This window comes from Erpetoichthys calabaricus, chromosome 9 (genome assembly GCF_900747795.2).
Source record: "Erpetoichthys calabaricus chromosome 9, fErpCal1.3, whole genome shotgun sequence".
Classification (NCBI taxonomy): Eukaryota; Metazoa; Chordata; class Cladistia; order Polypteriformes; family Polypteridae; genus Erpetoichthys; species Erpetoichthys calabaricus.
In genome coordinates this window covers 59,030,620-59,042,898 of record NC_041402.2, presented here as the reverse complement: position 1 = coordinate 59,042,898, position 12,279 = coordinate 59,030,620, and the positions used below count along the sequence as shown (strand labels likewise).

The 12,279-nt window shown below is 36.3% G+C and overlaps 1 protein-coding gene across 1 annotated transcript in view; it reads right to left on the bottom strand.

Moving 5' to 3' along the window:
- Nucleotides 1-12,279, bottom strand: part of itfg1 (integrin alpha FG-GAP repeat containing 1) — a 450,065-nt gene that overhangs the window by 178,272 nt on the left and 259,514 nt on the right. Inside the window, exons 11-12 of the mRNA XM_028809647.2 lie at nt 11,587-11,743; nt 7,056-7,164 (exon numbers count right to left, since the gene is read on the bottom strand). Coding sequence (XP_028665480.1) covers nt 7,056-7,164; nt 11,587-11,743 — 266 coding nt within the window. The remainder of the gene's footprint in view (nt 1-7,055; nt 7,165-11,586; nt 11,744-12,279) is intronic.

The following is a 12,279-nucleotide window of genomic DNA, read 5'->3' as shown; positions in this document are numbered from 1 at the left end:
AAGATTACATTTAAGTGCAGCACCTTAGATTTTTAATTGGAAATGAAAAATATAAAGAAGAATTTGAAATTGCTGCTTAGTAAAACAACTAGGGGGCTCCGCCCCCTGCTCGCTTCGCTCGCCAACCCCTGGCGTTGGGGCATGACAAAGAGTGCGATGTATGAATTAGATATAGAATAGTGTGCAGGTTTGGATGATGCCTATAGAAATAAAAAATAGGTATGTTTGGCATAGAGAAATGGTTTTATTGAATATTTCTTTGTATACAACATTAGTAGTAAAGATGGTGTCTTGTCCTTGAATGAGTCCTTCCTTGGCATGGATCATTTATAACTTTAACTTTAACGTCAGATGAACGTCGAACACGTGAGAAGGCAACATAAAATTGTCCATGTCCAAAAACGGATTCAGAGAGGTAGATGCCAACCTGTCCATGGTTTGTCCTTGTGATTTGTTGATGGTCATGGCAAATGCAGGTTTAATTGGGGAACTGTCGGCGTTTCAATGTAAAAGGTAATTCTAGGTCAGAACTCGTAAGGTCAATTCTAGAATGAGAACAGTATTGTTAGCAGTGATCCTGTAAGAACTGTTGCTGAATAACATTGTGTGTCATGGTGTTGACGACTAACCGTGTGCCATTGCACAAAACCCTGTTTTAGTGTTAAGGTTTCTTAATAGCATGATTATTGTTCCGTTTTAAGGGGTAAGGTTGTGTTGTGTTAATCCGGCTGGGTTAATAGTGGTTCAAATATTCTAAGGGGGAAATTTAGATGTTCATTGTCGTCATCAGAGTCAACTTTGTCAGAGGCTTATGTAAAGAGCCGAGGTCTCTCCAGGAAGTAATGAAATGACCTGTGCATATTTGCGTTGTTGATTTGTTTCAGGGTGCACTGTTCCAATGCGATGGCAATATTTGTCCACATATGCGAAAGCAGGTATGGGCCATTGCCTTTTGGGGGCCTGATATGTACTCCGGTAGATGCAAAAGCAAATGAACTATTGTAGGTTCTAATGCAGTTCATAAAAGTTTTTACTTTTCAGGCACATCGTTAGTTAGAAGCTTCTGTAGATATTTAGGATATGAATGTAAAGGAGGCAGTCTAATCTGCCCCTTTTGACAACAACGTGGTAAAATTCATTATTTGTATTGCCAGTTGTTTCTTCTGGGAAGTTAAGTGAATGACAATGATTGCAAATGACATTCATTTAATCCCAATGAATTTTCCTCAATAGTGGACTCATTATTGAAGGCGTTGTCAGCCAACTGGGCGTAAGCGTTTAGCAGGTGTCTGGCGTTGATGTCCGCGACGGGCATGTTTTGCTTGTGGCGTTTGATTGCGCGTTGTTTGTATGTCCATTATTTGTGACGCGCTATTTTTGATTTTGTTATTGATTCGCCTCCCGCTTGGCGAAAAGTCCGTTTCAGTCTACGTCGTGCATTGTTTGTATCGAGCCTTGTCCGTTTTTTGTATGTCGGTCAGTTGAGCTTCTGCTTTTGGAGTCTTGCTTGCTTGTTTTCTGGCAGTTTATATGCGCGTTGTACACGTCTGCGTTCATTTATTCTGTCTCTTCGCTCCCTTTTTTGTAGTCTGAGACCGGCGAGCTCTTTCGGTTTGAAATTGTGCTTGTTTCGATGCAGCACTTTGAGACGCGCGCTGTATGCGTCTACATTCATTGGGTCTGTCCATTTGGGCACGTCTCTGTAACGGGGTACTTGAGGCTTTGCGTTTTTTGATCCGAGACATTGTTTTCTCCCGAGTTTCCGAAGGCGCGTTGTATGCGCCACCGTGGTATTTTGTTGTTTTCATTCGTGTTCGTGTGTTTGGGTCCCGTTATCCGATCCGAATCGTTTTGTACCCGTGACCGTGTATTCATGACTTGTTTGTTCCTCAGCATGCGAAATATGGATAAGTAATAAGGAGGATCGCACTCACTGTTAATATGTAGCCTTTTCTGCAGTTGAACGGTTAATAGTGCCTCATTGTAAGGAGATCCACCCATGCTGACACCTATGCTGCCTAGTGTGAAAGGTGTTGAGATGACGTATGTTTAATATGGACGTTTCCTTTAGAAATGTGGCTTTGGGTTGTCACTTATTATTGATGTGTGTGTGGGGGGGGGGGGTTGGGTTAGGTGGGTGAGGATTGTTGTTGCGCGAGCGTCTTCTTTCTTTTTGTGTTCCAGGGGCTTGTTGAATCCCCCTCTTGGTGTGTGTCCCGTCCGGTGCCTGTAGGGGGGGGGGGTGCCTTGCTGTTGTGCGCGAGCGTCCTTCTTTTTTTTGTGTGCTAGTTTCGTGTGCAATGGGTTTCAGTGCGGCGCCTGCGTTTGACTACTTTTTTCTGTGCCTTTTCCTTTTTTCTGTGCTCGCGGCTTCTCATTTCTTTGACTCCTTTTTTCTGTACTCACTCCTCCTTTTTCTGTGGTCTTGTCCGCCTCTCGCGGCCCCTCATCCGTCTCTCGCGGCCCTCTCATTTCTTGGGGCGCCTGCGCAGTACGTCTTTTTGCGGCTACGGCCCATGGCCGGATGTCCCTGCGTCCATCCGGTTTAGCATTCTCGGTTAGTAATATGGATAGGCATGTCAGTTTAACAGCAAAATGTATCTTTACCTTATAAATCTGTTAAGCATGTCAGTCTTGTGTCTTTTTTGATAAACAACATTTGATACAATTGGGGGCTTTTTTTTAAAGATTTCTGCTGTGTTTTTTATTTATTTCTGTGTGTTATACAGCATATGTTTTGGTAAGAAAGAAATACTACGTAATTGAAATCATAATCCATATTTTATAATTACACCTCAAAAATTATGAATGTCTAGCTGGTACACTGAAGAAAAAAAAAAACGCACCTTTTTTAAATATAGCAAATGTATATTAATGATTAAAAATAATTAAAACCTATAAGTATATTTGTATTTACATTTAAGCAGTTTTAATTGCCAATATTAATTCATGGATTGTGGAGAATATATCATTTTTTGTTTTTTTGTTACAGAAATGGTGAAAACTACTTTTTTAATTAAGCCTTGTTTCAGATAGGTACATTACAGAAAAAAAAAAAAAATTGATAGCTTGTAATTATAAAAAGGATTTATTTTCTTTTATGCCATAAGTATTACGGATAAGTATTTTTGTACCTATTTTATTGGTTAAAGTATGTATTTTAAGGAAATTTTATTTATTTTAGTATGTTTATGGTCATTAAACAATAAGTCTACAGAATTTCATTTTGTCAATTAAAAATAAACAGTTAACACCTGTGGTCTATAGTTTAATTATAAAAAAGGTAATACTTTAATATAGACCACAAGGCTTCTATGTGTATGGTTATGAAGGAGCTTAATGTTAAATATTTTTTAAAGAGATAAAGGAAAAAAATCTGAATTGACCAATCAGGTAACGTAAACCTGATCACACTACATGCCGATACTTATCGGGTACTGTTGAAGCAGTGTACTAATAAATGGTAAATAAGGGCAAGTATCACAATATAAAGGCATAATATTTAGTACAAGAATGCAGTTTGCTAATCCATCTATTCTGTGTGACTACTATCCATCCATCATCCAACCCGCTATATCCTAACTACAGGGTCACGGGGGTCTGCTGGAGCAATCCCAGCCAACACCAGGGCGCAAGGCAGGAAACAAACCTTGGGTAGGGCGCCATCCCACTGCAGGGTGCGTGCACACACACACACACACACACACACACACACACACACACACACACACACACACACCAAGCACACTAGGGACAATTTAGAATCGCCAATGCACCTAACCTGCACGTTTTTGGACTGTGGGAGGAAACCCATGCAGACATGGGGAGAACATGCAAACTCCACGCAGGGAGGACCCGGGAAGCAAACCCGGATCTCCTAACTGCGAGGCAGCAGCGTGTGTGACTACTATGTAAATAAAAATACTTATTTGACACGACCAGATTAAAAGATACATTCAAATGTGCCTGCTGTACTGTATGGATATTATGTGTAATGAGCTCAGACAATGAAATATTAAAAAAAAACATTAGACCAAAAAAAAAAAGCACAAAACATCTTTTACTGCCACACCAAGACACATAGGAAATCTCTGGTTAAGCTCAGCAGGTCTGCTCATTAAATTCCAACATTGCTTACTTTCAGTCTCTCCTAATCACCACCTATCTGGTGCACACTAAATAGCAGATTGCTGATCTCTCATGACCTTCAATAAGAAATGTGTCTACTCTTCCACAATATGCCTCATATGGTAAAACGCAGATGTGCTTTGTTGCAGTGGCATTGTAAGAACAAAGCTGGTAGCTCCTGCCAATCTTTAGAGCTTTTACACTCTAAACTGCTTTAGCAGACACTGACCCCTTGGTTAAAACTGCCGCTAAGATGGTCAGCCATCTCATACCAGATACTCAAACAGGCCATGTATTTTTCTAAAAATGAAAGTGGCATTTTTGACTGATCATTTTTTAAATTCTTCCTCAATTTTCCTAAGTCAATCCAAATTGACACTAATATCTGAAACACAGCAAAAAAACTGTTTTTAGGTTGCTGATTAAATTTTGTTTGTAATTTTGGAAGTCTACTGTACTTACTCATATTGCAAACTACAATTCCTGTGTGAGACACAGTGCACTCAATGAGGTGGGTCATTATGAAGAGATGCAACCACACTAGCCATGCCAACCCCCATAACCTTAATCTAATTCTTTCTGTTATGCAACTGTTTATTCTCTGTTTTTTTTCCCCACAAACACAACTCTTTTCTCATTGTACATGTCATATTCATTAGCTCATGCTGTCATAAGCAGCTGTGCAGCACAGAGATTTCCCGGCACTTACAGGCACCAGTAGTAACAAAGGTTTTACACTTTGATTAGCTTGTTATTCAAAAAACCTATGTGTAGAGATTGGGGTGAAAATATATGTGCATGTGCCATTGTGCTCACTGTGTTTGGCATACTGTTATAATGACTATTTAATATTTTGAATAACTGTCCGAAATTCAGTTAAAAATATATGTCATATGCTGCATACATGACAATCTCTCAGAAACTATAAATATAATTGGTTGCTGATTCAATTTACACTTGCTTTGACTTTCTTTACACTTAAGTTTTTGCTCTCTCAAATGCTAAGTTTATCATTGATAACTACAGAATACATTGCTAACTGATATTTAGGGGTGATTCTGATTACTTGCTTGCCAAGCATTTGCTGGGAGTGTAACTGGTACAGATACTTGGAGGTCCACATCAATGACAGACTTGAATGCTCTACTAAAACAGAGAAACTATAAAAGAAAGTGAAAAACATTTGTTTCCCTTAGAAGCCTGCATTCCTTTTGTGGGTAGTGACATCCTTTACATGTTCTACAACTTTGTGATTGGCAGTGCGATTTTCTACTTTTTGGTGTGCTGGTTTGGTAACATCACTTCAAGAGAGGCCCACTAAGTAAAGGCACTCTTGACCTGTCTGAGGCAGGAGTGAGGCAGAGAATGAAAACAAAACAGATAGCCATTATGAACAATGCAGCACATCCTCTCACTGACACATTAAAGTTGAGTACTTTTAACCAATGAATTACTCAATGAAAGTGTGTCAAGAAACATCAATGTGACTCCTTCATACCTGCCTTTACAATGCCTCACGGTGACTGTGATTGCCGTTTTATTTTTAGCCAAGTCAGAAGCTTTCTCTTGTTTTAGTAATTCTGAGGTGTTTTTATTTGCAATAACATTTATTTATTGACCTTCTGTAAAAAGAAAATTTCTTCCTCGGAACAAAAAAAATTTTGCTGCATATATGGTGTATATATCCATCCATCCATCCAGTTTCCAACCCGCTGAATCCGAACACAGGGTCACGGGGGTCTGCTGGAGCCAATCCCAGCCAACACAGGGCACAAGGCAGGGAACCAATCCCGGGCAGGGTGCCAACCCACCGCAGTGGTGTATATATATTTCTAATAATAACACTTTGTAGTTTAATTGCCATAAAGAGTACACCATTTCTATTTTTCTGTGCATGTCTATACAGTATAGATTACTAATATACCTTTTGATACATAAAATCTATAGAAATAACACTTTGACTTGAGTAGAATATTTTAGTAATATTTCAGTTTATGCATCTATATTAATTAAGATCACTTTATAATTAAAGAAGATAGATCTAAAAAAAGCAGAGAGCATGTAACAAATTTCTCAGATATATAATGTTTTTTTTTTTTTGCTTTATCGGTAAGCAAAATGATTTTTGACTGTGGTGTGTATTATGTACAGCCTAAGTAGCCTCTTATAAAAACAGTTATGGCAAAGAAAAGAAAATGTTATGGCCAGCATACGACTTTCTCCATATTCACAACATTAGTACAGTATATAGTGTGAATTTACCAAAATTTACACACGATACAATACCACTGAAGTTCATTTTTCACCTTTTATTCTGCTATAAATCAAATCTGTTCATTATTTTATGCAACTAAAATATGGAATATTTTGTCTTTTTTTTTACATGAATTAATTTACTGGTAACAATGTGAATTGTGTATAAACTGCTGGGCTCATATAAAAGCTAAAAAAAATTGGAAGAGAAGGAGTAGAATCTTACAGCTTTGGATTGAACTCAGTATTCACAAAAGACTTTCCTTCAAAGTTCTCATTGCACATGTCAAACTTTGCCAGCTTATAAACAGTGATTTGGTTGTTATTGGTAAGAACTGTGAACTTTAAAAGCCTGAAGCTGATTTTTTGGAATTCAGTAGAAAGTGTAATTGGTACACAAAATGATACATCAATTCACCTATTTATTCTTGATTTAAAGTGTCCAAAAAAGTTTTGCTATAGACACACACAAATCTTATTTTTTTCATGAAAACAAGAAAAAAAAGACAATATATAAATCAACCAAGAAGAAAATACAATGGAAAAGCTTATTGTGTTCATAAGAATTATTTAAGAACACTTTGCAATTACATGAGTAGCACTCAAGAAAAGTAGTTCAATCCTTTCAGTTTTGCAAAAACTGCAAAAAAGTCACAAAACAGAAAAATGCTTACCAATTACTTTTACAAAGTAAGCATCTGCCTCAAAATTGTTTTTTAAGGCATGGATTGCAAGCTCATTCTTTGCTCCTCCATTGCTGAGAATCAGTAGATCCAATATTCCCTGCAAGCAGAAATGTGCAATTTTATGTCACAAACACGGGTTACAAGTCATTCTTCAGCATGAATATACAGTATATTCCAGTACTTTAGGAAGGCATTGACCATCCTCTCATGTTAGTCACATTACCTTGAAATCTGCATAGCTTTGTTTCTGTGCAAAGAGGAATAAAGCTCGACATTATTTATCCATTCACTTGCATTTTCACAAACTGTATATTTCATTGCTGTATGAGCTTCACTTGTAAGAACATAGATTTTTTTACCTATTTTGCCAGTTCATTTTTTTTCCATTGTACTTGATTTTTTAATTTTAATACTTATTTAATGTAAATAAATATTTAAGCATTAGCTGCTCATGAAACAATCAAGAACAACAAGAATTCTGGAAATGTTATATACAGTAACCCACACAGGCTCTTACTATATACTGTATATTCTGTATGTTGAAAGATAATCTCATTTTTAATTCCTCTTTTTTGCTCTTTGCGATTGTTTGAATGATGTGCTTGTAGTTTCTGTTGCTGCATGATGTACTCCTAATATTGCCTGATAAAAAACAGTTTAAGCTTGCTCCAAAACAGCTTTTATAGGATTATTGTAATAATTTATTAATACAAAAAATACTAAAAATGTATACTGTACATACACTTCTACATATTTTAACTAATATGAAGACAAGAGTCTTATAAAGTAATAATTTCACAATATTTAAAGTTTTCTGCTTTACAGGGAACATGGATCATTACAAATGGTACTTGGAAACTACAGGCTTCATGGGCTTGCTGCCTGCTTTACTGAAACATTAAATCTAATAATTAATAATATAATTTTACTGTGAGATTAAAATAAAAATCAGAGTCTATAAATAAGTACAAAATGCTTATAAACTACCAGTGAAAAGTTTTTGGACACACCCAGAAATTTTCATGTTTTATTATAGAAATTGATACCTTTTTTACCAAGGTTCCATTAATCTGATCTAAAAATATAGCCAAGGCATTACTAGTGTTAATAATGGCTGCTGTTGCCAGAATGGATTTTTATTTGTTATTCACATACGGTTGCAAAGTCCCATTTTCAGCAGCAATTCCTTCACTCTATAACAGACAACTCCCTCAGTTTATCCTTAATCAGTCATGTATACAGTAAATGCTAATTGGTTATTACAGAAATGCTTGTAATTGCATTAGCACTACTGAAACCTGTTATTCTGTTTACTTGCATTGCAAGGTACTGGCATTCATAAAGTTCAGTTCTGGGTTCAAAAATGGCCAAAATAAAACAACTTACACTTTGCTGAATGAACATTTTTCCATGGTCTTTTAGAAGAATGAAGGTTATTCCATGTAACAGATTTCCAAGAAACTGAACATTTCATACAAATGTGCCTGTTACTGTCTTGAGAATTAATTGGCCAAAGTCTTGGCTATATTTTTTAAACCAATTTAATGGTATCTTGGTAGAAAATATATCCATTTCTATCAAAAACTTGAACATTTCTGGGTGCGTCCAGACTTTTGATTGTTAACATTTATTGTGTTCACTATAAAAACAAATTGCTATCTCATCTAAATGATTTGGAAAAAATACTATAAAGACATTCTAATATGCCCTGAAAATATGTTTTACTGCTTACTATTAACAGCACTCTTAAATATTTTAATATTTAAAAAACACATCAGTTTATTTAAAATATAGTCATATGAAAAAGTTTGGGAACCCCTCTCAGCCTACATTAATAATTTACTTTACTTTCAGCAAAAAAGATAACAGTGGTATGTCTTTCATTTCCTAGGAACATCTGAGTACTGGGGTGTTTTCCGAACAAGGATTTTTAGTGAAGCAGTATTTAGTTGTATGAAATTAAATCAAATGTGAAAAACTGGCTGTGCAAAAATGTGGGTACCCTTGTAATTTTACTGATTTGAATGCATGTAACTGCTCATATGATTACTTGCAACACCAAATTGGTTGGATTAGCTCGTTAAGCCTTGAACTTCATAGACAGGTGTGTCCAATCATGAGATATAAAGGTATTTAAGGTGGTCGATTGCAAGTTGTGCTTCCCTTTGACTCTCCTCTGAAGAGTGACAGCATGGGATCCTCAAAGAAACTCTTAAAAGATCTGAAAACAAAGATTGTTCAGTATCATGGTTTAGGGGAAAGCTACAAAAAGCTATCTCAGAGGTTTAAACTGTCAGTTTCAACTGTAAGGAATGTAATCAAGAAATGGAAGGCCACGGGCATATTTGCTGATAAACTCAGGTCTGGTAGGCCAAGAAAAAATACAGGAGGGGCATATGTGCAGGATTGTGAGAAGGGTTACAGACAACCCACAGATCACCTCCAAAGACCCGCAAGAACATCTTGCTGCAGATGGTGTATCTGTACATCGTTCTACAATTCAGCGCAATTTGCACAAAACATCTGTATGGCAGGGCGATGAGAAAGAAACCCTTTCTGCACTCACGCCACAAACAGAGTCGCTTGTTGTATGCAAATGCTCATTTAGACAAGCCAGATTCATTTTGGAACAACGTGCTTTGGACTGATGAGACAAAAATTGAGTAATTTGGTCATAACAAAAAGCACTTTGCATGGCGGAAGAAGAACACCGCATTCCAAGAAAAATACCTGCTACCTACTGTCAAATTTGGTGGAGGTTCCATCATGCTGTGGGGCTGCGTGTCTAGTTCAGGGACTGGGGCCCTTGTTAAAGTTGATGGTCGGATGAATTCAACCCAATATCGACAAATTCTTCAGGATAATGTTCAAGCATCAGTCACAAAGTTGAACTTACGAAGGGGTTGGATATTCCAACAAGACAATAACCCAAAACATAGTATGAAATCTACAAAGGCATTCATGCAGAGGGAGAAGTACAATGTTCTAGAATGGCCGTTACAGTCCCCTGACTTGAATATCATCGAAAATCTATGGGATGATTTGAAGCAGGCTGTCCATGCTTGGCAGCCATCAAATTTAACTGAACTGGAGAGATTTTGTATGGAAGAATGGTCAAAAATACCTCCATCCAGAATCCAGACTCTCATCAAAGGCTATAGGAGGACAGCGTCTAGAGGCTGCTTTATTTGCAAAAGGAGGCTCAACTAAGTATTGATGTAATGTCTCTGTTGGGGTGCCCAAATGTATTCACCTGTCTAATTTTGTTATGATGCATATTGCATATTTTCTGTTAATCCAATAAACTTAATGTCACTGCTGAAATACTACTGTTTCCATGAGGCATGTCATATATTAAAAGGAAGTTGCTACTTTGAAAGCTCAGCCAATGATAAACAGAAATCCAAAGAATTAAGAGGGGTTCCCAAACTTTTTCATATGACTGTATTTAGTGAATTATTTCATGTGATGGAGTTAAGTCAATGTGCATGTCCAAACTATCATCACCTGTTGTCCATCTTAAATTCAAACACCCATTTTAATAGAACTGACACAGATGTATTCTTTTCATTATGCAAACAAACATCATAATAAGCTGAGGTGCTGAATAGATGACTAAAGATGGAGGATGAATGTAAGCATAAATAAAAACCAACATCTTTTAATTAGGTGCATAATCAATGCCTCAGAAAGATATCTGAAAGCAATTTAATCCACAATGTTTAATAAGCACAAGCTTTCTCAACCGACAGCATGTTTTTTTTTTTACTGCACATAAAGCCTCCTTTTTTGGAATAATAAAAGGATTATAAGTATCTATTATTTAGTTGATTCGAAGATTATTTAGATGGATCTAATTAATTCTGCTTCTCTGTAGTAATAACCACCTTTCACAAAATGTCATGTAGGATTATACAGACAGCTCATGTAAAAATTGTACAAGTAATATTTCAATGATAATGAAAACTAGAGGTTGAATCATTTAATTTTCTTTCTGATAAACAGGAGATTTAAACCTCTGACTAGCACTTTTTTCTTTGTGGTTAAAAACACCGTTCCACATTTTCATGTTAAGATTAGTGTGATAACGAAACTGGCAATTCTCACAAGGATGAGCCACATCCCAGTAATATGACTATTTAAATCAAATTAAAACAAAGATACACAACAATCTCTTTCACTTAATTTCCACATTTATTTTACATTTTGTTATTACATTTTATTTATAGTAATGTGTTTCTGCTTGTACTGTTTATGAACCAGTAAAAAAAACTGCAAGTTTAGTCACTTTTATCACAAGTTGCTTTAATACAATTATTGTACATTCTTACAACAATTAACACACTTTAATCTATATACTGCAGCCCACAGTCATAAATCACTTCCACTAATTAGCTCGATCCTTTCAATATTTTTGTACATGTCTTGAAGTAAGAAGTACGAATTCTCTGTCAGGTGTCAAATTAAAGCAGACGGGAAATAATTAAAAACAAGGAAGGACAGAAACAGTACTACTCACATCTTCATAAATGTCAAAGAAGGTGGCAACCACAGCATTTTTGATTTGACTCAGGTCAGACAGCTCCCAGAAGACTCGGAACATTCGACCTATGGACATGCAGCTGGCATTGTTGCATGGCACATTCTCCAGAAGAAAAGCTTGCTGCTGGTGATTGCTAATTAAGAGAAGGAACAAAAAACAAATAACAAAATAATTAATTTACTTTCAAAAGGCAATCTCTGCAAATACAAAACACTGTATTGTCAAGTATTTGTAAGTTACTAGCTGTTTTCAGAAAACTAAAATAAACAGTGCATTCATAAATAGGAAGAAATGCCAAATATTCACAGGCACAAATCTTGGTTTAAAGTCTAAATATCCATAACTGCCATGAATTTGTTTGTTGCTTCCTTGTATCCTTTTGGTTACACTTTTGAAATTTTTACTATTATATTTACAGATGTTTATGTTATAGTTGTGACATCACCTAATAGTCATTTTCTATTCTAGTTTTTAATATTCTCCGCTATTCTGTGACCATTTTGCATGGCTATGGCCATGTTGTTTACAGTCGCTATTTTGTGTTGGTTGTGAAGAACTGTAGTTCAATTTAACTTTGCTTCTTGTACGTTATCCTGCTTGCATACACACTGGTCCCACATGACCCTGAATAGGAATGAGTGGGTTTTGAAAAATGAATACATTTCTCAA